The 25,951-nt window shown below is 49.1% G+C and overlaps 1 protein-coding gene across 3 annotated transcripts; it reads right to left on the bottom strand.

Annotated features, from left to right (window-relative positions):
- Positions 1–12,994: 12,994 nt before the first annotated feature.
- Ccdc71 (coiled-coil domain containing 71) lies at positions 12,995–25,945 on the bottom strand. Of its 3 annotated transcripts, none has more exons than XM_032910627.1 (2): positions 25,866–25,945; positions 12,995–14,592 (listed from the first exon to the last, which is right to left on the bottom strand). In XM_032910627.1, exons 1-2 carry the CDS (start codon positions 25,901–25,903, stop codon positions 13,245–13,247), a joined length of 1,386 nt encoding a protein of 461 aa, XP_032766518.1. In that variant the 5' UTR covers positions 25,904–25,945; the 3' UTR covers positions 12,995–13,244. The 3 variants fall into 3 exon arrangements, 2 of the variants coding, with proteins under 2 accessions (XP_032766518.1, XP_032766519.1); XM_032910628.1 differs by lacking the exon at positions 25,866–25,945 and adding an exon at positions 16,855–16,928; XR_004388827.1 differs by lacking the exons at positions 12,995–14,592; positions 25,866–25,945 and adding exons at positions 15,218–16,544; positions 16,855–16,927.
- Positions 25,946–25,951: the final 6 nt, after the last annotated feature.

Raw genomic sequence — 25,951 nt, 5'->3', positions numbered from 1 at the left:
TACATGGCATGGTCGAGCTGCATTTGTCGGGACATCACAGAGAGAAACGCGCCAGGAAACTCCTGGTGGTGTGCACAGTTTCTTGCAGCTTCCGTGGACTTGGGCTGACTGGATGCATGTGCTTAAGCAAGGCACTGCTGGTGCCACACGTGATGTTTAGAGGGTATAAATAGGACTCCACGGAGTGACAGAGAGCTTGGCTGGCTGGTACAGCTAGCTGTGCAACGCTTGTGGGGCTCACATTGTCGCTGATCTTCACTCCCCTGAGAGAGGCACAGTCGAGAACTTCTCCTGGTGTTCCTGTTGGTCCCTCATGCTGACTGGAGCTGAGGGAGGCTGAGGCCTGGCTGTCTCTGCCAGTGTCACCCCTGCTACTAACCTGACTCTATGGAGAACTGCTGGTGTATCTGGGAGGTGTTTGCAAGTGGATCGAGCTGCTGCTGCCTGCTAACCTGTGAACTAAACTGCAGATTTCCAGACAACACAGATGGGAGTTGCTCTAAAGAACCTTTATAGAGGGGTTGGGGATTTGGCTCAGTGGTAGAGTGCTTGCCTAGGAAGCGCAAGGCCCTGGGTTCGGTCCCCAGCTCTGAAAAAAAAGAACCAAAAAAAAAAGAACCTTTATAGATAGGCCCACTTCGTACCCCCCACCCCCACCCCACACCTCCTGCTGTATCTTTTTTTCCCACTACCTCTAGTGGGTGGTGGGTTACAAGGAAGGTTAAAGCATTTAAGAACCATCATTAAAAATAGGATTTAAAAAATTAAAGTTAGAGTGCACAGACTATACGTCTTCCTCCCAACATAGCCTAAGGACTCCTTTACCTGTTGCCCACACATGAGCCTACTTGGCCTCACCTTGCACTATAATGGCCCTCTTATGCCAAGCCCAGATGTTGACCTGGTCTTATTCCTATATAATACTTTGAGGTACTCTGTTCTATGGCACACAGTGTCCAGGACATGACGGTTAAGTTCCTTCCTACAGGGGGAGTCAGCATTAGCCTGACCAGAGATGCTTTCTGCTCTACGACTCCTAGACACAGAACTCAGGCAAGCCATCTTGTGACCCTCTATATCTGGACTCTAGGAAGCTGACTAGAGAGTCTATCTCTCCGGAAACCAGATTCCTTGCCTGAACCCCTGTCTGTTTTTCTGGGTTGCTGCATAGTCCCCACAGAGACAGGAGACTGTTTGTTAGTACTTGCACCTGACGCAGTGCCTTTTGCATGACTTGCAAGTGTCAGAGTAACAGAACTCCTTGCACAGGTGACCATATCCTGGGCTGTGGTTTCAGGAGGATCAAGCATTGGTCTCAGGAATAGAGCAGGCAGGGCAGGACACATAGAGCACTGACTGATTTCCAAGGGACCTGGGTTCAATTACCAGCACCATCATAGTGGCTATCAAGAGTCTATAACTCTAGTTCCAACCAGCTCCCATACTCTCTGTGTACACAGACATTCATGTAGGCAAAACATCCATATACACATATAAAATAAATAAGTATGAAGCTCTGTGGGACACAGGTATAGGCTGTACGAGAGAAACTAGGTCCGGACAGAAGATAATACTAGCCCTAGCTTCAAGAATGGCCTGTGTGAGCCAGGTGTGGTGGTCCCCACCCGTAATTCCAAGGTTTGGGGGGTGGATTTAGGAAAATTAGCTCAAGGACAGTTTCAGCTGCATAGCAATTTCAAGGCCATCCGAGTCAAAGACATCTCTCTCAAAATAAAATGAAAGGGGGCTGGAGAGATGGTTCAGTGGTTAAGAGCACTGACTGCTCTTTCAGAGGTCCTGAGTTCAATTCCCAGCAACCACATTGTGGCTCACGGGATCTGATGCTTTTTCCGGTGTGTCTGAAGGCAGCGACAATGTACTCCTATAAATTAAATAAATAGATCTTTAAAAAAATAAAATTAAAGTGAAACAACTTTTAAAGCCATGTATGGTATATTCCTATAGTCTCAGTACTCCAGCAGCCTCTGAGGGAGGGTCACTGTGAGTTCAAGGCCAGCCTGGGCTATATAAGAAGTTCTGGGCCAGTCAATTCTATATATCAAAATCCAATATCAAAAGACAAAGAAAAAATTGAAAAGCAAACAGCACACAGACATGGTCCTGTTTAACTGTGTGCATGTGTGTGCGCGTGTTGTGTGAGTGTGTGTGTGTATGAGTGTGTGTGTGTGTGTGTGTATGTGTGTGTGTGTGTGTGTGTGTGTGTGTGTGTGTGTGTGTGTGTGTGTGTGTGTGTGTGTGTGTGTGTGTGTGTGCCTGTTTGTGTGTGTTTGTGGTGTGTGTGTATGTGTGTGTTGTATGTTTGTGTGTGTATGTGTGTGTGTGATGTGTGTGGTGTGTGCGTGTGTTGTGTGTGTGTGTATTGTGTTTGTGTGTATGTGTGTGTGTATGAGTGTGTATGTGTGGTGTGTGTGTGTGTGTGTGTGTGTGTGTGTGTACACCAGACCCACCTGCTTAGCATTCACAGGGGCACTGGCATCTCGCCTGACAGGCTGGGCCCTGTTGCACAGCAACCATTGGACAGGGATGCATAAGGCTCAGAGGTTCTTTTATTTGTTTCTTTTGTTTCATTTTTTGTTTTTTCAAATGTATGCAGCCCTGGGTATCCTGGAATTCTCTCTGTAGACCAAGCTGGTCTCAGACTCAGAGATCAGCCTGCCTCTGCCTCCTGAGTGCTGGAGTTAAAGGCAGTATGTGTCACCACACCCTCCTCTCAAAGATTCTACTGACATTGTAAGACTGAACCAGGGTTGAGGGCTTACAGACAGGACTAAGAATGTGCTGGGTCTTCCCCTAGGAAGCCACCAGCTGCTCACTTGTTCCACATGCAATGACACCACAGGTCAGCTTTATCTTCACGGGGGGAGGAGGGTGGATATGAAAGTGTCCCGTTCACTTCTTCATTCCTACTCTCATAACCCTACTCTCTATCATGAGGAGCATGTGGAAGTCCTGAATTCTGGCCAGGCTGGGCACGCATTATATCCTGAGAGATGAGAGCGAGCATTGCAAACTCCCTCCCTCCTGGGGAAGCAATGACCAGGAGTGCACGACATACACACACCCGTGTGCCTTGATGGGCTCTAGCCTCTGGTCTCTGCATTTGGTGGGGGGCTCCTCACCTATGGCTTTCTTTAGGTTGGCCAGTTCAATCTGCCATCCACACCACAACCCCTGCCTCCCAAGAATCCTGACCTGCCCCCTTTTGCTTCAATATGTCCTGCTGAGCCCCTGTGCCTCCCTCACCCATTAACTCTGACCCTGACTCCTACCTCACTAAAGACACTGAACATGCTAAAGGCTTCATCAGGCAGGCTCTTCCAAGAAATACTTGCTTCCCCGAGATCAGCCTGTACCAGATCTACATCCTAGCCCTCCACCTGTGCCTCTCCAGTCCATTCTCAACCCCACCCACACCATCCTGCTCACTGTTTGTCATGGGTGCTTGTAATTTTTATTCGAGTAAAGTAATTGTTGTCTGGGAGGCTTACTGCCTCAGTTGGCTAACCTAGAATAGGTTAAACTGAAAGAATATTTTAAACTATCCCCCACTGACCCTGCTGTGAGGACAAGTGCATTTCTTTTTCTTTCTTTCTTTTTTTTTTTTCTTTTTTTCGGAGCTGGGGACCGAACCCAGGGCCTTGCATTTGCTAGGCAAGCGCTCTACCACTGAGCTAAATCCCCAACCCCGGACAAGTGCATTTCACAGCAAAGAATAACATAACATGTTTTGGGGATGTAGCCTGGCTATAGCCACCACAAACCATCTGTCCTCGATAAGGCCTGACTCAACAGTCCTGAGAAAAACAAGAACTAGGGTCAGCTTGCCCCAGAAGCAGGGTGGCCTAGAGTTGAACTGAGCTCAAGTTACAAACCAATAAAATTGCTTTGTGTGACTGTTGCCAACCACCTATGTAATTTTCCCTATAAATACCTTCCCCTAATTGGGCTTGGGGTCGACTCCTCTGTCTCCTGTGTCGTCCCCAGAGCTCTGGTTCCTCAAATACACCTCTTGTTCATGACATCAAGACCGGTTTCTCGTGAGTTCTTGGGGGTTGCATCGTCTCGAGATTTGAGTGGGGGTCTTCCCACCCCAGTGGTCTTTCAGCCCTGGCCCTGGAAGCTTCTTGCCTTCATAAAATGTTATCTAGGCCCAGAATGTTTCCAGCTTCTGAAATCTGCTGTTGAATAAGCTCACCCTTTCTAGTTCTTTCTGAGCTCTTACCAGCTGATTCAGCTCATTTTAGTTCAAATTCTTCTCTAAACTGACAGATTCAATCTGGTTTCTCTCTCTCTCTCTCTCTCTCTCTCTCTCTCTCTCTCTCTCTCTCTCAAACTCCTTCTCATTCTCTGGCTCATTCTCTCTTCCTTCACCTGTTTCTAGCTTCAGCCTATCTCTGTAAAACTCTCCTGGTAAAACTGCTTCCCCTCGGGCTGGAGAGATGGCTCAGTGGTTAAGAGCACTGACTGCTCTTCCAGAGGACCTGAGTTCAACTCCCAGCAAACAAACGGTGGCTCACAACCATCTGTAATGGGATCTGATGCCTGCAGGCATACATCCAGGCAAAACAGTATATACATAATAATAAAGCTTTAAAAAAAATCTGCTGCCACTCCCCCACCCCACCCCACACTGCCCCTTAAGTAACTTCCCTTTCCCTTCCCTTTCCTCTTTCCTCTCATGAGACTTGGGTATATTTTATTCTGCCAAATCTTTCTCTGATTCATCACTTTGTCTGCCACTCAATTAAGAAGTCACTTTCAAACATGGGTGTTTCCCTCTACAAACGAATTTGACCTTCATTATTGGGATTAAAGGTGTGTGTACTAAGGGTGTGTCTGCATTCCAGCCATTGGGATTAAAGGTGCGTGCTAAGGGCTGAGCCGTACCACAGCTAGAAATAGTTTTTTGTTGTTTTTTTTTTTCCAGTAAATAACAGGATCTTGGAGCTCCCAGTATACATAAATATCCTGCAACAGTCATGACCCATCCATAACAGTTTGTCCACACAATAATGCAGATCTCTACATGGCTGGGCACATGCCTCCTCAGACAAAAAGCGTCTTCCAGCTGTTTGTAACCACATCCACTAGCACTGGTGATCACATGGCCACTGGTACCAGGTTTAAGTCACATACCGTCATAGGCAGGCATGTCTGGTTAATTCTCTGCGTGACAGAGGCTTGCATACTGCATGATACATTGGTCACAGCATGTCTCTGGCTTTGCAGATACCAAATTTAAATCCTTGGGGTCCCCAAAGGTTTCAGAAGGGAGAGGAACAGTGACTAATGCCTCCGGGTGTGAGGGCGGCAGGGGAACTGTTTGCTGATTTGCTTGTAGAAACAGGCTTTGGTTTCCAGTTGACACCACATAGGGACAATGCCCAGGGTAACAGCTACAATGTAAAGACAGGAAAGATTTGCAGTATACATGGAGGGGAGACCACATCCAGCTGTGCTGAAGTGTCCTCGTTTATTCCATATAAAAGCCTCCAGGGTACAGGTTCTGTCAGGAGGCCAGGTCAGCAGTAGACACAGCTAGACCATGGCTAGGGGTCAAATAGTGCTGGCAGGGTTTAAGAATCAATATCACGGGGTGGGGATTTAGCTCAGTGGTAGAGCCCTTGCCTAGCAAGTGCAAAGCCCTGGGTTCGGTCCCCACCCCAAAAAAAAAAACAAAAAAAAAAAAAAAAAAAAAAAAAAAAAAAAGAATCAATATCACTAGTGCACTGGCAGGGCCAGCGTGGATTGTTTCTAGGTGTTCTACCTAAAGGTACCCGAGGTAGCAAGAGAAATAGAGGCCTGGCCAGCACTGATACACATGTACGGCGTCCTAGGTGTCTTGTATCTTTAGGGCCTGTGGATCCTACACAACCAGAAAGTGTAAGTCTGGCTGGGAAAGGAGAGAACAAAGTAGTTACATTACAACAATCCGTCTTCCTGGCTTATATGGCTGCGAGTGTAACTCTCCTATTTGGCCCTCCTTTCCCATGACAGGCACTCTGAAAAGACAGACGTCCAGGACCAGCAAAATGGTTCAGTAAGTAAGGGCACATGCTGGGCAACCCAGTGATCTGAGGTTAATTCTTGGACCTCATGCAAACACAGGAAAGAACCAACTCATTGACCCCACACACATGATGTGGCATGCTTCCTCTCTCAATAAATAGACATTTTTAAGTTAAAAATAAAAAGAATAGGGGGCGGGTCGGGGATTTAGCTCAGTGGTAGAACACTTGCCTAGCAAGCGCAAAGGCCCTGGGTTGGTCCCCAGCTCCAAAAAAAAGGAAAAAAAAAAAAAAAAAAAAAAGAATAGGGGGCTGGAGTGATGGCTCAGTGGTTAAGAGCACTGACTGCTTTTCCAGAGGTCCTGAGTTCAAGTCTCAGCAACCACATGGTGGCTCACAACCATCTGATGGCCTCTTCTGGTGTGTCTGAGGATAGCTACAGTGTACTCATATACATAAAATAAATAATAAATCTTTTTTTTAAAAAAGGGAGGGGCTGCTTGCCCCCTCCTGTCTTTAAAATAAATAAACAAATAAATAAATAAAGAGTAGCCAGGTGGTAGTGGCACATGCCTTTAATTCCAGCACTTTGGAGTCAGAGGCAGGGAGATCTCTGTGAGTTCAAAGACAGCCTGGTCTACATGGTAAGTTCCAGGATAGCCAGAGCCACGTAGAGCCAGAGCCCTATGTAATGAGGGCTGGAAAGTTAGCTCAGTAGTTTGAGCGCTTCTTTTTCTTACAGAAGACCTGGATTCAATTCCAGCACCCACATGGTAGCTCACAATGGTCATTAACTCCAGTACATCTAAAACCGGTGGACACCAGGCCCAATTACAGTGTGCATGTGAACATGGAGGCAAAACACTCATATCTGTAAGGTAATAAAACACAGGTTTTTTTGGAGACAGGGTTTCTCTATGAAGCTCTGGCTGTCCTGGGACTCACTAGTCTCCCACTCAGAGGTCTGTCTATCTCTGCTTCCATAATGTTGGGCTTAATGGTGTGTGCCACCGCTGCCTGGGGTTTTGTTTCTGTTCTTTTCAAGACAGGGTTTCTCTGTGAAGCAAAATAATTTTTAAATAAAAAAAATGTGTCCAGAGTGCAGGTAGGATGGGAAAGGATTGTCATGTATCCTTGATGGAAGTGGAATTATTAACAAAATGACTGGGTCTGTGGGTTTGCCATCGCAAAGTATGCCTTACCTGCATATCTAGGTACTCATTAGGAAAGGTCACCACTGCTGGTCCAAGCACAGAGTGGGGTTTCCATAGTGACTCTGCAAGCATCTAGAGGCAGGAGCACATTACAATTTCCAAACCATTGTCTGGCAGTGCTCACCTTTGATAGTGCCAGCCCATTGTGTGCCCATCGTGTCCCCTTACCCGCAGGATGACTGGCAGACACTTGTAAGTAGGAGGCACAGCACAGGAGGCTGCAGGAGCTAGAGAAGCAACAGTCACGGTGCACACAGCCATTCTCGCTTACAGCTGTGCTGCCCCCCCCCCCAGAGTTACACATGGCACAGGTGGGTAGCACCCTCAGCAGGACAGTATTTGATAGTTTCTTGCTGAAAGACGATACTTTCCAGCTTTCCTTACATACTACAGACATTATTTCCACCCCCGTGAGGGACTACATCCCTTCTTCCTCAGTAGGTGTTTTGTCTCTCTGCAAAAGTGGTGAAACACTCCCTCGCCATGAACAAACACGGCCCTGCCTAAGGTCAGGCCACGCCTTGCCTTGCTTTCTGTTATTAATCCATCAGCCAAGAATAAGGCCACTTCCACAGTTCTTGAGCCAAATTTAAAGCAAGCTTTATTAAATAATGGCCAGGGTAAAGGACACTGGCCAGGCCCATACCCAGGATTTCCAGAGAATAGCCATGAATTAGGTTAGTCGGGTGCTTATAACCCCACAAGGCTACGTACTTCCTGCCTTTGTCCATTGGGAGCAAACATACATCGGAATGTATCTCCTGCCTATGTGTGACCAAGTACATCCTGTGGAGTTGGGGCAACCAACCTTGTTTACAGAAGTGAAAACACGAGGCTCGTTATCTTACATGAACAGATCCCAGCATTCCGGAAAGTTTTCTGTACCTGTGCAAGTGGGAACTAACTGCAGGTTAGAGGCTGTCTTGTTCTACTCTTTTTTTTTTTTTCCTTTATGAATACATTGTAGCTGTCTTCAAACATTACAGATGGTTGTGAGCCACCATGTGGTTGCTGGGAATTGAACTCGGGACCTCTAGAAGAGCAGTCAGAGTTCTTAACCGCTGAACCATCTCTCCAGCCCTCCTTTGTTTTACTCTTTTTTTTTTTCTTTTTTTTTCTTTTTCCGAGCTGGGGACCGAACCCAGGGCCCTGCGCTTGCTAGGTTTGTTTTACTCTTAAGCACAGTAATTTAAACTTCAAACACAACTTTAGCCCTCATACTGTCTCTCTACAGCTGCCTTTAAACAGTCTGTTCTCTCTGTGTGACACTATTCCTGGGGAGACATGATCAAAAGTCTTCTCACTCCAGGCAGTGCTGTGGGAACAGACACCACCAAAGTCCACCATGGTGAGCTTTATTAGGGTTCCTTACAGGAACGGAAATGACCCAAAGACAGCTGCATCACCAAAGCCCATCTCAGTATGGGTGACGATCATGAAGTCCGGAAACCTGGAGCACACACTTCCGTCTGCAGGCGGCTCAACAGCTGGAGAATCAGTTGGAAGAGCCTCTTCAGGTGGCTTGTCTGGTCTCGGCTTCCTCTGGTTCGCTTGGCAGGTCTGTTTGCTTCAGAAAGCCTCGCTGGTCTGAGCCTAGCTGGTCGCCTGCCTGAGAGTGTCTCTAGGCAGACAGTCTTTACTGCTTATATATGCTTGGAGAGGAAGGGATCTAGTGAATTCCATCAGTTACAAGGAATTCCTGAATTCCTGAGCTTCATGTGCTTCCCTGCAGAATGGAATTTTTCACCTCCCTAGAACATCCTGTGTCTTAAGGAGTCTCCCTGAAGGATGAGCTGTTTCCTCCTCCCTTTAGATTGTAAAATTCAGAACTGCCAGTGTCTTAAGGAGCTTCCCTTCAAAATGGATGATTTTATCTTAGAGAAAATTGCTACACAGCACACTGCCACCCTGGGTGGAGTTACAGGGCAATTAAATCATTCAGAAAAAGGAGATGATTTGTCCTCAACCTCAAACCTACAGGCCTTTTGCAGATGGTAGTTCAAAGGGCACATGTTGATTCAGGGGGCAGTTGGGGCACTGCCCACTCAACACACATTTAGTGGCCAGGGAACTGTATGTGTGGCCCCCGGGATCAGGTCTCAGTCACAGTGTTGGTAAGCCTTTCTTCATCGTCCCCACGCAGCCTGCTCGGAACTCCGGCAAATGTTCTGTGGCCACCGACTTCAGTTCAGGTGTCGCCTTTATCAATGACAGACAGGAGGGCAGGGAGCAGGTCCTCCTCTGGGGATAAATAGTTCCTGGTTGAAAGCGGGAGGGTCTGGGCAGAACCAATGCCTGACCACTGCCCGCTTGATGTGGGGAAGGGCACGGGGTAAGATGAGGATACCATGACCACTTGGTCCCATGATACTCCTCCTGATCCCCCCCACACACCCTCCTACCCCACTTTAGTTTACTGTTTTTCTTCTGAGATGGTGTTGTGTAACCTAAGCTGGCCTCAAACTTGAGATTCTTTTTTTTGTTTGTTTGTTTGTTTTCAGAGCTGGGGACCGAACCCAGGGCCTTGCGCTTCCTAGGCAAGCGCTCTACCACTGAGCTAAATCCCCAACCCCAAACTTGAGATTCTTATACTTGAGCCTCCTTAGGACTACACGCATGCCTCCCCTCGCCGTCCTCTTCTTTGCCTCAGCTTTGTCTATTTGTGCCTTCGTGTGTGTACATGACGTACAGGCAATCTTGTCCATGCAGGTGCATCTATGAAGGCCAGGAGCTGATGTCGACGGTGTGTCTTCACCTGCTTACCCGCCTTATTTAAAAGATGTATTTTTATTTTGTGAATGTTTTGCTTGCATGCATGGTATCCACCATATGCCTGCACGGCCCTGGAGTTACAAGTGGTTGGGAGCCACCCTGTGGATGCTGAGAACCTAACCTGGTCCTATGCAGCAGCAGCAAATGCTTTTAGCAACAAAGACACCTCTCTAGTTCCCAATCTTGTGCTTTTTAAGTTAATTTATTTTGGACATAGTGGTGCATGCCTTTAATCCCAGTATTTGAGAGGCGGAGGCAAGTAATCTGTAGGAATTCAAGGTTAGCCTGGCCTAGCAAGAACCAGGTCCTTCAAAGCTACATAGTAAGACCCGGTCTGAGAGAGACAGAGGCATATATATGTGTATGTGCATATACATACATACTTCCAACAGTCTTTACATAGCCCTGGCTATCTTGGAACTCACTAAGCAGACTAGGTTGGCCTTGGACTGACAAAGACCCACCAGTGTCTTGTCTCCTGAGTGCTTGGATTAAAGGCGTATGCCACCATACCCAGCAAGAGAGATGAAGTTAACGGAAGAGGGAATCCGATGCCCTGGAGCTGGGTTACAGGTGCTTGGGAGACCCCCTAATGGGAGCGCCGGGAACCAAATTCTGGTCCTATATTTGCGTGTGAGGGTGGCACAAGTTCTTAAGCACTGAGCCATCGCTCCAGACCTCATCTTAGTCTCCCAGATAGTTTTCGTTGAAGTTAGAAGTCATTTTGGCTAGAATGGGTGGTCAGGGAGTCCTAGGCCCTGCTTCCATCTGGCTGAGTCCGGCTATACACATGTACCTGGCATCTCCTTGCATTCTGAACTTAAGTCCTCATGCCTGCATGGAAAGGCGTTTACCCACTAAGCCATCTCCCAGCCCAGCCTATTATTAGCATTCTTGTTGTAAAGCCAATAAATGTATCTTTGTGTTCATTTGTGTATAGAGATGTGCAATGAATATTGTGGTTTAAAAAACCCACAGAGGGGTTGGGGATTTAGCTCAATGGTAGAGTGCTTGCCTAGCAAACACAAGGCTCTTGGTTCGGTCCCCAGCCCCGAGAAAAAAAAAAAAAAAAAAAAAAAACCACAGAAATATAAGAATATGCTTTGGTTTAGCCCCCGGTGTGGGACCAGCTTCCGATCACCCACAGCAGCCATGATTTGCCCCGTGCTCCAGCAGGGGCGTGATTTTGCCAGCTGCAGTGAGTTTCTGCAGTGATGTGATGTTTGGAATTCTGGGGACTTTTCAGAGGGTATATAAATGCTAAGGCCCGAAGGTGGGCTGTTGGCTGCTGTTGGCCGAGGTTTGTTAAGAAGTCGTGTGCAAAGAAGAAATTAGACACCCTGATGACAAAGATCAAACTTGCCCCAAGGGACTCATCACCCCTAATCAGCAGGAAGTAGTCTAAGGATGACTTTGCCCCCTTTCCCTTCTACCCTTTCTCTCCTATCTAGTGTTAGGGTGTCGAAAGGGTGGAAGAAGAAAAGGACCCACAAACTAGCGGAAATCCGGCTACCGAGGTGTTTTACCTGCATGCATGTAACCACAGATCTGCCTGGTGCTCAGTGAAGCCAGACAAGGGTGTCAGATCCTCTAGGACTGGAGCTACAGACAGCAACCAGTGTTCTTAGCCTCTGAGCCATCTCTCCAGCCTGGCCAGTGCGTTTTTATTGAAGGTATCTCACATGAATCTTTTGCTTATCAACATCACTGAAGTTCAAGAGTCTCGACACCATCTTTTCTCAAAGAACTGCTGCTTAGTCCAGTTGTGCTATTATTTTTTTAAACATTTATTTGTATGTGTGTTTGTCTGCCTGTGACCACCGAAGCCATAAGAAGATGTAAGACCCCTGAAGGCGGAAAAAGGCGTTTGTGAGCTGCCTTTCCTGGGAGCCACAACAGGGTCTTCTGAAAAAGCAGCTAAATCCTCTTAACCAGTAAGCCATTCCCCTTGCTTGGTCTGGTAGCCCATGCCTTTAATTCCAGTGCTTGGGAGGCAGAGGCAGAGCAGGCAGATCTTTAAGTCTGAGGCCAGCCTGGACTACAAAGTCAAGTTCCAGGACAGCCAGGGCTACACAGAGAAACCCTGTCTCAAAAAAAAAACAACCAAAGAAAAGACAGGCAGAGGGGGTCTCACTATGTAGCTTATACTGACATCAAACTCATACTCTAATTCCCAAGTACAAGGATGACGTGCTCGCTCTTTACCTAAGCACGGTCTTCCAGCCTCAACAGCTGCTCCCACTGAGGGCCCAGCTTCTCCAAAGCAGAAGGGACCAACAATGTCCAATGCGCATAGGCCATGTTAGGGGGCGTGGTGAGGTTGGACTCCAGAGTAAGACAGAGCTTGTAGAAATCAGTCAGAAAGCACTGCTGAGGTAAGGGTAGAGGCCTCCTTGGTTCTGCCACCAGTTACCACAGAGAAAAGTCTCTGGACAGTTAGGAAGGTTTTGTGGTCCAGCCTAACCTCTTGTCACCAATTGGGAAAATTGAGGTTGGTCACCTTAGCAGAAAAGCGGCACTTCAAGTCTTTTAAGCACGTCCCCTCCCCCCAGAAAAGCCCAGGCAAAACCTTAAAGTCTGGCCTCTAGAGAGCAGTACCACAAAGACTTCTTTCCCTGGCCTAAAAACCTGCTTGGTGCTGCATTTCCCACTGAGCTGCAAACAATTTTGAATGGGGCCCATCTGGTTCAAAACTGGGACACTCAAGGAGTGTCTCTGCCCCTCCCCTTGGGAATCTCTCTCACACATTCACAGAAACCAGCACCTGAATTTCCCCACCTCTCTCCAGAAGCCTGAGGGCACCATTCCATCACTGTCACCATATCATTTAAATTAATGACCTGCTTCAAGCTACTAGGGCACTCTCTCCAAGTCTGCTGCTAGATTTCTGACAGCCACTAGCTTCCACACACCAAAATCAATCAATAAGACCATGGAGGGTGAGCAGGGAGACCGGAAGGCGGAAAGGTATAAAATATGATAGATGAACGGTGGATATACAATTTGAAGAACAAGTCACAGTGCACTGAGCCATGAGAACACCCCTCCCACAACCCACCCCACCCAAACCCTCAGTGTCTGAAAGGATGTTTGTGACCACAGGGGTCCCGGGGGTTCCCAGAGTCCAGGAAGCTGCAGTTGTGAGCACTGCACACTGCTGCTGGCCACATGGACAGCTCAACTCTTCTCCCAAGTACTGTGGCAAGGACCCAGGACAGGGAGTATGGAATCAAACTGGCAGCAATGGCTGGAGCAATACTACAGGAGAGAGATTCACACGGAGGATCTGTTGGGCACACTGTCGAACCTCATCGTCTGAGCACTTCCTGTCTACCTTTATGGTCTGGGACTTCTGAGGTTTAGCTGTTCCAGTTCCCAGCCGTGCCTTAGATCGGGGTACACACCGTGCTCTCTTCTTAGGAGGAAGACCTTTGGTCTCCTCAGCCTTCTTCCTCTTCTGCCCCACAGTCTCAGAGCTATTTTTCAGGCTTGTTCTTCCAGTTCTGGTCTGAACATATCCCTTTGGCCTTTTCTTGTGCTTGGTCCGAGCTGCTTTGGCCTTGGCCTGGACTGCCTTGTCTTTGGCCTTGCCCCTCAGTGCAGCGGCCTTGGCTTTGGCTTTGCCTGCCTTGGGCTTGGCCTGTTTTACTTTGGCCCTGACCCTTACTGTCTTGGTCTTGGCTGGAGCCACACTGGCATGAGCACAAACAGCTTTGGTCAGGGTTCGAGGTGCCTTGGCCCGGACTGTTTTGGTGCCCAAGGTAGAGCGCCCTTTCATTCGGGCGCCATTGCTCTGGGTTCCAGCACCTCGTCGGCCTTTGCTAGTCAGATACTTGAGGCCCTTGCTTGTGATTCTTCTGGGTGCTTTGGACTGTGGGTTCCCTGAACCTTTCCTCAGTTTTAGGGAAGATTTTGCAAGTGACAGCTGCAATGACTGTGCCCTATGCTTAACATCCAAGCAGGGAGTCTTGAGTGGGACCAGTGCTTCAAGGACCACAGAGAGCTGCATGGCGGGGTAGACGCCTGGATAGAGGTGGGCAGGGAAGCCTACTGTTGTACCACTGGTGTTGCTGGCATTTGACTGCTTCAGGGAGCTCAGCAGCAGGTTAGTGGTAGCGTGCTTGGCAAGAGCTGGTGTGGACCCTTTAGCCAGCCTGCCAGACAGTGGCACAGGGAGCAAGGTGGTCTGGCCTGTAGGGACTGACTTAGCAGTTTGGGGAGCCCTGGCAGGAAGTGACGTGGCAGGTGGGTTGATGGTACGAGCTTGTAGCTTTGTCTGGCTGGGGGGGCTGGCTGTACATGAACTATAACCATAGACATCCCCACTTCGAAGAATGGTCGGTTGGAAGCCATCATCTCGAAGACCCTGGAGGAAGGCCACAAGCTGGGCCTCTGTGGCACTGAGATCCTGGCTCATGGGATTAAACACAAGGAGGGCCTCTTCCAGGGCTTTCTTCCCTGCTGTGGAGATGCGTGACCACGAATGCACAGCTTTCTCCTCCACATGCTGCACTATCATGCTCATGGCATTGGGCACTGCAGATCTGCCTGGGCATCCACAAACCAGCACTTGGTACCTCCAAAGCAAGAAGAAAAGAGTTGATGAGAATGGTACCAAGATACAGAGCTAAAAAAAGGTTGGTGGCTTGAGCCAGGCCCCCTCTTTCCGGCCAGAACAGATCTCTCCGGGGTCTCCTGACCTCCTCTACTATGTTGGTTTATTTGGGATACACACTCGAAGCACCTCAGAGCATCTGCTCTACCACTGGGCTTCTGTGGAGATTAAGATCTGGTTCGTCGTTTTAATTAGACGGCATTTTTCTTTTCTTGCTTTAAGACAAAGTCCCTATTGGCTAGGCTGGTCTCCAACTCCTTCTACAGCTGAAGCCAGCCTTGAACCCTAACCCCTCTGTCACTATCTCTCGAGTGCTGGGATTACAGGCAAGTGCTACCATCCATACTTGGTTGTTTGGGACACAGGGTCTCACTACATAGTTCTGGTGCCTGCTACATAGTCCAAACTGGCCTCAAATTCACACTCCGACTGTTAGGATTACAAGTGTATGCCAAGAGCTCAGCTAAATTCCACACTTTTTTCTATTCCTTGAAATGGAGCTTGCTATGCTCCGGGTCTTGAACAGGTTGGTGCAAGTGATCTGCTGCTCAGCCCCCCAAGCAGTGTGTGCTACCAATGTGGTTTGTTTTTGTTTTGTTTTGCTGTTTTTCTAAATAGCAGTCCCAGGAATATAGGCAAATACCTCAATCCTCAAAGAGCCCAGTCTGGAAGTAAAGACACAGCTACCATTAAAGGTTCTTGGAAGTATATGGTGTTATCCAAGTCAGCTTCTAATATGTTAGGGAAGGACTCCTGGAAGCAGTAGCCTCTACCTATCTGGCTGAGTGGCAAAAAGAAAAGGAGTAGGTATGAATGGAGCAAAAAGAGTAACAGCTCCTGCAGAGGCTATCAAGTAAAGAGTGTCAGGAATGTATGGATGAAGGCCAGGGCTGTAACAGAGGAAAACAGACGAAGGCCTTTGAACACAGGCCCAAAGACCCAGACCTACATCTGATGTCCACCCCACCTTTGTTCATCCAGCTGCCAGTACAGGGGGTGTTTGATTTCCTGCTAACCTGAGTCTGTAGACAGGATACTCAATGACCTGATTCCTAGCTATAGTCCTGGAGTTCAAACCCAATATAAGACACAGACCCTCCAAAAAAAAAAAAAAAATTACAGTTGCAAATATCTCTAAGGCAAGCAAGAGACTAGGCAACTAGACCAAGAGTCCAAGGTTTGCAGACAAACGACAGGCAAAGGCTCCAACTAGGAAGGTAGATCAAGCAGCCACTAAAGGTCCGCACTGTCCTAACCAGAGCTTAAAAGGCAACAGACCTCAGATTAGCACAGATGCAGCTGTCTGGGATCACTCAAATCGCCCTATGCTTCCTTAAAGAAACGATGACCATCAATCAGGAGTTACACCCAGCATCCTGACGCAGCACCCGAGGGCTTCTTGAGGCACGAGGTGAACTCCACAGCTGCACTGGAACATTCAAAGATCAGCTGGGATGAGACAGGTCCCTGGAGCCTAGAAGCCCGTCTGTGCTGCTGCTCTGCACAGCTCTAATGGAGCAGATACACAGTCTTCAGAATCCCCAGAGAAAGCGCCCTGGGGCTCTTTGTTTGGAAACATTCTTGGATCCTCAGGTGTCTGAGGCACTTCCCCTCCCCAGAGGATGCTCTCCAAGTACAATCCTTGCACATGACTTTAGTTTTTGTTTATTTGTTTATTTATTTATTTTTGAAAGGGGTAGGCTGTGAACTGTAGAACAGAGAGGGACGACCTACCTCCCACCCCAAAACCCCGGCGCTTATGTTGGGGGGCGGGGACCACGCAGCTCTTCGCCTAAGTCATTCTGAGCCCTTGGGAAGGTGCTTCTTGGATTTCAAGAAGCTTTGTAAACAGAGGCGGCAGCCGATTTGCCTTCACACATTCCTTTGGGGCCAGCACAGGAAGTTGACAGAAGACTGGGGACAGAAGTACTAACCAGGCAGACTGGGATCGGGGGCCCTCAGGTGGGAAGACCGCGTCCCCAGGGCCCGAACGACGACAGGGAGTCGGGGTCGCGGCGGCGGAATGTGTAAGGTGGGCAGTGGTAGCCCGACAGGATCCTCACAGCCCCAGGGTGCGGTCCTGGGTGGGGGTGGGGTGTCTCGGCCAAGCCCTTGGAAAATGAGGATCCAGGAAGGGTCGGCCACCCAGTCCCTTCGCCCTGCCGCCCTGTGGCCTCATGGGCCGTCACTCCGCAGCACCGTTAGGCCCGCGGCTCCAACCTACCGGCGCCGCCGCGGGGACCCAGGACGCACCTCTGCGCCGCCTCCACCGCTCCAACATGGCCGCCTGCTGCGCGCCGGAAGTGCACTGCGCTTCCGCTTCCGGGACCTGGCCCGCCTGGTGACCCTTGACCCTCAGCACCCCCCCCAAGTCTGGGGGCGGAGCAGGTTGAGTACCTGGGAGGGCTGCCTGGAGGTGGTGGCCTAGGAGGTGACAAGTTCAAACCTATCTGATCCAGTATGGGAACCTGCGCACATAGATGGCAAAAGTCACAGGCGCCCCGGCAGGATTGGGCTAAGGGCCGTTTGACATTTTTCTAAAATGTCCTAGTCGTATAGTCGTATAGTGTAGGACATCAAGGTGACTCCTGGCAAGGTCTAGGCTATTCTACACCCCAGGACCTGATTCTTTCTCTGGCATCTGATCAGAAGGTCAAAAGGGAGTATGCCTGACAGGGAGTATCTCAGGAAAATCCCCTTGTTTCACCACGAAAGTACTTCTTGAAAGAACAGTGGGCCCTCCTCTCTGAGAATGGGCCTAACCCTGGCATACTGCATGAAAAGCTGGTATATATATGTTGGCGCAAGTAATACACAGAAGCCTGGGGCTCTAGATGTCCAGTCTGTAAGTCACAGCACATCAATGTGGGCCTGAATATACTTGCTCAAGTATGTATGCACAATGTAGTGCCAAGATCTGGCTCAGCCAGGGCACTCAGTGGCACAAAGTCCCACTTTTCCTTCTTTACAGTGCCCAGAATCCCTATCTGATGGCCAAGGAGATTGCAAACTCAGTCCTTCTACCTATGTCCTGTAGGCAACAGAAGATGGTTACAGAGCCCACTCCTCAGCAGTATTTGAGGACACAGGTCAAAATTACCTTTGGAATCTGAGACCTCAGATGAATAGTCAACATGGTTTCCAAAACTTTTCTTTCCTTCTTTCTTTCTTTTTTCTTCCTTCTTTCCTTCCTTCCTTCCTTCCTTCCTCCTTCCTTCCTTCTTTTCCTTTCTTTCTTTCTTCCTTTCTTCCTTTTTTTTTTTTTTTTGAGACATAGCCCTGGATTGCTGGGATCAAAGGTGGCATGTGCTGCCATGCCATAGTTCCACAGCTCTTACAAAAGGACCCACTTGTCAGATGTTTCCTAGTCTGGCTTAGGAGCCATCAGGAAAGCTTTGGTTTCGTGGTAATGGAGTTGGGGCATCTGGACTGTCCCCGAGTTTGGGATAGGTAGACAAGATTAGTGGCTGGAGAGATGGCTCAGAGATTAAGAGCACTGACTGCCCTTCCAGAGGTTCTGAGTTCAATTCCCAACAAGCACATGGTGGCTCACAACCATCTGTAATGGGATCTGATGCCCTCTTCTGGTGTGCCTGAAGACAGAGACAGTGTACTGATATATAATAAATAAATAAATCTTTTTACAAAAAGAGTGTTTGGAGTACTTCATGTGGGAGCTGGGTACCAGTCTTCTTCCTTTTTCATTTGACCGCAAGATCCTTCAGCTGTTCTCTGTTTCCCAGTATATACAGAGGGATCCAGCATCTTTAAAGATAAGTATTCATTCTACTCATCAATACCCAAGGCCCCACTTGGTGCCTGTTAACTTCTCAGAGCCTTGGCACCGACAGGAGAATCCTGGGTATCTTCTGGGTAACCAAAGTGCCCAAGAGGAACCACAAAGTCTACAGATAGTCTGGGGTTGGTACCTCCAAACATTTGTCTTGGTAGAGAAAAAGCGTCTTATGGGCCTACACCAGGATGAATCACAACTGTGCAAACAGAAGCCACTTCTGTGAAAAGGTAGAGCTTGGTACCTCCAGGGATAGTAGCAGGCCAATGTGCCTTAAAGGAGATTCCTCTCTTGCACTGTGCAATCCAGAGGTCAGAGCAATGTGGAGGACAAGGAGGCTAGGTCCATTCTATCTCTGTCCTTTCTCTGATGAAGGTTAAGGGAACCCAGCTATCAAAGGGGAGTCTTGGTGTTACATCTGATGTGGGACTCTCAGGGAACACTCATCAGAGCACAGTTGTCACTTGGCCTGGTTCTTTATAGCTGCTGGCTCTACATCAGTGTAACCCAAGGCAGCAAGGAGGAGGTGGGGAGACACCCGAGGCGTTTCCATGGTCTCTTCCTCGCTCTCCACTTGACATTTTAGGGTCAGTAGTGAGGTGACCCCACTTAGCAGAGACAGTTGGTGACCAGGCGGAGAATGATACAGTTTGGGAAAGATTTTCACAATAGCTTCTAGGTTTGCTACTTGGAAAAGCCAGAGCCAAATCTGTTTTGTGATGTGGGTTCTGGTGAATGAAACTGGGTCCCATGTGTGCTAGTCAAGTACATATGCACTTAGCTCTCTCTCCTGTGTGTGTGGTGTCTCTCTGTGTGTATGTGTGTTGTCTTTGTGTGGTGTGTGTGTGTGTGTGTGTGTGTGTGTGTGTGTGTGTGTGTGATTGTGTGTGTATGAGTGTACATAGGCCAGAGGACAAATTCAGGTGTCATTGTTACTTAGGAGTTGTTTAGAGATGGCGTCTCGCTCTGCAGTCCTGACTAGTCTGGAACTCATTGCACAGACCAGAGTGGCCTTGAGCTCCGAGAGATCAGGTCTGGATTCAGGGTGTATACTATCACACTCACTCCGTTTTTAAAGCTCCACATCCGGACTGTTAGGCTGGGGAGCAAGCATCAGGGATTTGCCTACCTCCACCTCCCCAGTACTGGGATTATAACGTGCACTGCTCTGCCTGGATTTTTATTTTGTTGGTGTTTTCATTCTCTGTACACCCACAGTGAATGAAGACAAGAAAGGAAAAGGAAAGGACCTGACCACTCCTAAACATGGTGGAGGAGAAAGTTTACTGTAGGTAAAAGGGAGCTTGTAGGCACAGACACAGACATCTGGGAGAGTCCAGAGTGGATGCGCCCCTGAGCCTTGTGGGTCGAGGAGGAGGGGAAGAGCAAGGGAAGAGAGGAGAACCAGGTGCAGCAGGCGAAAGGGCAAAAGGTAAAAAGGATGGGCAACCAAAATGGTTGGATTATATAGGCAAGAGCAGCCCAGTTGGAGAGATGGGGTGGGGGGGTGCTAGAAGGCAGATCTGCCAGCCATACCCTGGAACAGGTAGGGACTAAGGGATGCTGGGAAACCTGGCGGCCAGGTCAGTTTTAATATGTTAAATTGGTATCTCGGTCATTTGTCCCAGGATTGAAACTTAACACACATCACTGATGTAGAGGTCAAAGGACGACTTTTGAGAATGGGTTCTCTTTTTCTACCTAGTGGTTCCTGGAATCCAGCTTGGGTTGTCAGTGTGGGGGCAGGCAGATTTTGAGCCAAGTCACCAGCCTCCTCTCCACCATATATATTGAAACAAAGTCACAGGCTAGACCTGGATTTTATCACCGGCCTAGTCTGGGCTCCATGCTCCTTGCCTTCTGGGGCTGCATGCAGACTACATACCGACCCAGCTTTATGTGGGTTCTGGAGAATCCCATCTCCAGTCCCACTGCTTCCAGGACCCATGCTTTACCTGCTGAGTCTTCTCTACAGTTCCACACCTGGGTTTTGGGGTTTGTTTTGTTTCTTGTTGGTTTTTGTTTTCCAAGACAGGGTTTCCCTGTGTAGCCCTGCTTGTCCTGGAACTCACGCTGTAGAACTCAGAAATCCACCTGCTTCTCTGCCTTCTGAGTGCTGGGATTAGAGGTGTATGACACCACTGCCCCACTTCATCACTGGATTTTTAAAAGCGTAGGCTTTAGGGAGCGAACTTAGATCCTCATGTTTGTACCGTAATCACATGACTACCTGAGTCAGCCCCTGAAGCTTCAACCGCCCCCAACACAGACAGACAGACAGACAGACAGACAGACACACACACACACACACACACACACACACACACACACACACACACACCCCTTGAGACAGAATCTCACTAAATCACAGGAATAAGTCTTGAGCTGTTCTCTGAGAAGGGTAAGGGGGTCCTGCAAAAGATTCTAAGAGGCACAAACTGTTAGCAAGGATTCAGGGTCACAGAGGGTGAAGCTTTGATGAGCCTACAAAATCTCACTTGAGACCAGAGACCACAGGGCCCAGTTTTATGTTGTGTGTCGTGATGGTTAATCTTGGTTGTCCACTTGACTAGATCAAGTGTGTGTGTGTGTGTGTGAACATGCAGTGCCCATCGAGTCCAAAAGGGGGCATTCAATTCCCTGTGGAGTTACACAGGTGGATGTGAACAGCCCAATTCCATTACTGGGAACTAAACCTAGGTCCTCTGCTAGAACAGTAAAAGCTCTTAAACGCTGAGCCATCTCTCCAGCCTGTTTTTGTTTTTGTTTTTGAGACAGGGTCTCACTACAGCCCTTGGCTAACCTAGAATTCCCAATAGACCAGGCTATCCTCAGACTTGGAGATCTGACTACTTTTGTCTCTGGAGTGCTGGAATTAAAGGTGTGTGTCACCATGATGGGTGGCCCTTGGATGGAAGTGGAATCAACTGAGAGATAAACGGTTGGACACACTGTGAGAAAGCACATTTCTTTTTTTGGGGGCGGGGAGTGCTGGGGACCGAACCCAGGGCCTTGTGCTTGCTAGGCAAGCGCTCTACCACTGAGCTAAATCCCCAACCCCTGAAAGCACATTTCTAACGAGGACACTCTTTCTCGTGGCTGCCCAGACAAAAGGAGGTCTGACAGGAAAGATTTTGGGTTCTGCCTTCTTCATGTGTCTTATTAATAAGTTCCGTATATTGTAGCCACTGCTTGCTATTACCACTGCCACCCTTGCTGTGCAGCCGGGGAACTATGGGGACCAGACGAGGGTGGAGGGTGGAGGTGGGAGTCAGCCCAGAGCAAGAGAGGGTTCAAGGTGTGCCTAACCCCCAGAAATCTCAGCAGGAGTAGGATCGCCCCTCCCTCAGCCCTGTGCCCCCACCTTTGCTATTGGTAGCCAGGTTAAACTTCCTCTCTCCTTATAAGGTCATGTCTAGCAGCAATTGCAATTGCCCCGTTATGAGGCATCCCAGCGCCCTGGCCCTGGCCAATGATGTACACTGATCCCAAAGGCTCCTACACACGCTCACAAAGGTCAAGTAGCCTTCGTTCTCCCAATTAAATGAGCTGTCTACTGAGGCTGTCACCCAAGAGTCTATTCTTGTCAAGCGCACCACTGCCATCGCTGCCTGAGGTCTCTTCCCATCCAGCTATTCCAGTTTCCCCTCTAAGGTCCACTGGTTGCTATCTCGGGCCAATCATGCAGTGAATGATGGGGAAGCAGCTCCAGAACAGCAGCACATTGCTACCACTGCCACCACTGCCACCACTGCCACCACTGCCACCACTGTCACCACTGTCAATACTGTCACCATTGCTGCAACTGCCACCACTGTCACCTCTGTCACCACTGCCACCACTGCCCCAACTGCCACCACTGCCACCACTGCCCCAACTGCCACCACTGCCACCACTGTCAACATTGTCACCATTGCTGCAACTGCCACAACTGCCGCCACTGCCACCACTGTCACCACTGTCACCACTGCCACCACTGCCACCACTGCTGCCACCATTACCACTGCCACCACTGCCACCACTGCCACCACTGCCACCACTGTCACCACTGTCACCACTGTCACCACTGCCACCACTGCTGCCACCATTACCACTGCCACAACTGCCACCACTGCCATCGTTATCACTGCCACCACTGTCACCACTGCCACCACTGTCACCATTGCTGCCACCACTGCCACACTGCCATGGCCCACTGTTACCATTGCTACCACTGCCACCACTGCCACCATTGCCATCATTACCACTGCCACCATTGTTACCACTGCCACCATTGCTGCCACCACTGCCACCACTGTTACCATTGCTACCTGTTGTTGTAAAATTATAAAAAAAAAAAGTGGTTTCTTTTACCCCCACTATGTCCAGCACCGCAGTGCCCCAAGATATCTGGTAGACATCTTCATCTCAGTCAGCAAAGCCTCTCACCTGCTCTGCTCCATCCCATATCACACTGACGACGGCTTCTCTTTGAGCCTGGCAACAATCTCTCTACCCATCCAGTTCCCAAGGCAGGCTGTCATCATGCCAGAAACACACATCCTAACTCTATGGTGGCCCAGTGTCGCTAGCCGCCGCACACTCTCTTAAACTTAAATCGCTACATGAAAGAACACACAACACAATCACATCTGATCCAGTTGATAAGATAGAATTGCCCACCTAAACATACAAAGCCCTATAGCTACCACTGCCACCACTGCCACCACTGTCACCATTGTCACCATTGCTGCCACTGCCACTTTATTCCTTCACTGATGTCAGAACCTAGCTTCTTTGGGATTCCTATATGGATGGAAAACTAGTGGTTTCTCTAGGAATCCTTTAGGCCCCTAGTGCCAGACTGCAACTCCTGAGGCACCCAGACTCCAGAACGACGTCACCTAGCCTGCCCAGTGTGAAGAGAGCCATTCTGGTTGAAGCACCCAGACTGTAGGATGTAAGCCAGTCTATTAAACTCCCTTTTATACTTTACATGTTTGTTTAAGATTTATGTGTATGACTGTTTCCCTGTATGTGTACATGTGTGTCATGTGCATGCCCAGTGCCTGCAGAGGTCAGTAAAGGGTTTCTGATCCCACAGAACTGTAGTTCAGCCACCATGTGGGTGCTGGAAACCTCTTCCTCTGGAAGAGCAGCCAGTGCTCTTACCCTGCAAACATCTTTCTGTCGTCTAAAGCTCCTGTGGTTCTCATTCATTCTGTTGGTTTTGTTCCCCTGGAGAATGCTGACTAATACACGTGGTGACTTTTCAAAAGCAAATCTGATGCCTGGAGACAGAGCTCGATTGGTAGCGCACTTGTCTAGCGTCCTCTGAGTTTGAGCTTCTTCACAGGTAAACTGGGCAAGGTGAAGTGTCTGTAATCCCAGCACTTGGGAGGAGAGAATCAGAAATTCAAAGTTTGAGACTAGCCTGAGCTACAGGAGACCCTGATTCAAAGAAGCAAAAAGAAAAGTTTCACTGGGGGCCTTTAATCCCAGCACTGGGGTTGAGGGGGAGGAAGAGGCCGCAGAGGACAGGTCTCTGTCCTGTGTGTTACAGGCTAGTCTAGTCCACAAAGCGAGAGTTCCAGGGCTGCCAGGACGGTTACACAGAGAAACCGTGTCTAGAAACAAACAAACAAAAACCGCAACTGCTTCAAAAACAATCTGTAGGAAGAAGCGGCAAGAGCCTGAGGTGGCAGATAACCAGGAAGTGGCGTCTGGGGACAGACGGCTTCAGAATTCAGGGGGAACAGAAAGACATGGTCTTGACTTAGGCTGGGAGACATTTAAAAGCAGATGCTTGTAAGTGGTTAACAGCTGGAAAGAAAGCGGAGGGGGCATAGAAAGGGGGCAGTGGGGGACGTGAGGATATCCCTGTGGGCTGTATACCAGAGCCCCAAGTGAGGAGCAACCTGGGGACGGGAGATGTGGCACTGGACGGTAGAGAGACCTCTTAGGGTCTGTGCAGGGTGAGGCCAGTCTTTACACCATCTTTTCTGGGCATGTGCTCCACTTCAAACTGCCCATCCCTGAGAGAGCTGTAGGCTCTGTTTAGTCATAAGGAAGGGTCCATCCACACTTTGGGCCGTCACAAATTTGGGCAAGCAAAGGCACTAATACCCCCAAACAGCTCTCAATGTAGGATCCACGGGGGTGAGAAAATGAGTTCCTTAGGTCCCCTTGCTCTTGGGAGCAGTAACAATATAAGGCCCATGTTTCTAATCGCTTCCCACAACTCCAAGGTCACCGTTACTCGCAGTGGTGACTGACGGCGCCTCTCTTATTGGCTGCTTCTCCTGGGTCTTTTGCTACTCCTCTGAGGGTGCTTCCTGGCTTCACCTCCGACACTAACCACACACACTTGTGTCATTGCCTCAAGATCTACTTCGGGAAAAATGAAGCTAAACACTGTCCACAAAAGGGTCCAAAGCATCGAGCAGAGGCAAGAGCAAGGCAGAGGCAAGATCTGCCACGGGGCTTCCGCTGATCAGAACGCTCCTAAGACAGGCTGAGCCAAGGTGTCAATCAGATAGGTGGGCGCAAGTAGTCTTTGTACTTTGCGGGTTTTTCTTTTCCCACTCTTTATCCCCCAGTTTCAACCCCTATCACTAGATAGGATAGAAGGTGGTGGGGGGAGAGGGAGAGAGAGAGTTGACTCTAATTTCTTTTGAGTACTAACAAACTCCAAAGTCCTCTCCCCACCCCACCCCCCAATGACCAACAGTCACCCGCCCCATCCCTCAGGGCCCTCAAATTTATATACCCTCAGAGAAGTTCCAAGAATTCCAAACACAACACAATCACAGAAACCATCTGCAGCTGGCAAAACCATGCTTTTGCCAGAACACAGGCAAACCATAGTCTGCTGCTGGGAAGCAGACCCCGTTATCTCCACACCTGGGGTTAAAACAAAAACATAGCCCTGTAATATTTCTCTGATTTTTTTTTAAAAGAAATCGAAATTTCAGAATTCTCACTACAGGTGGGTCTTTGTCACAACAATTCGTTATCACATGACCACAGTATTGGCTACAGTCACTCAGGCCTCAGAGGAGCCCCAGAGTACATTAGACAGAGACTCCCTGCATCTGGCTGATTGAGCTCATCCTCAGCTCAGATCTAGCCAGAAATAACCTACTTTTCTGTAAAGAAGGTCCAAATAGGCCCTAAGGCTAGTACAGTCTACCGCTCCACCCTACACACTACTAGTCTTCAGTGTACACTCTGGTGGTTAGGACTGGGCTGCTGGGCTCCCCAACCAAAGGCCCAGGCTACATACAGCCCTAGTGGCCTCTAGGGGGCGCCGCTGGGAAGCTTGTGGTTGGGCACCGCCAAGCTCAGTTGTGATGGGCGGGCTCCGACCCCTAAAGGCCCCAGGTTCCACTGGCTAGCTCCTGGATGATTGCACCCAGAGTGGATCCGACTCAGAACGACACCCGCCTCCGATCCCACCATACCGGTGTTGTGTTGCTCGCCGCTGCCTCATTTCTATCATCGCCCCAGGTAGAACCCTAAATCCTGGTCGGGCGGACGTCCATATGCC

The sequence above is a fragment of the Rattus rattus genome, chromosome 8 (genome assembly GCF_011064425.1).
Source record: "Rattus rattus isolate New Zealand chromosome 8, Rrattus_CSIRO_v1, whole genome shotgun sequence".
NCBI classification, from domain to species: Eukaryota; Metazoa; Chordata; class Mammalia; order Rodentia; family Muridae; genus Rattus; species Rattus rattus.
The sequence above is the reverse complement of the archived record's forward strand: the minus strand, read 5'-3'. Positions and strand labels throughout refer to the sequence as shown.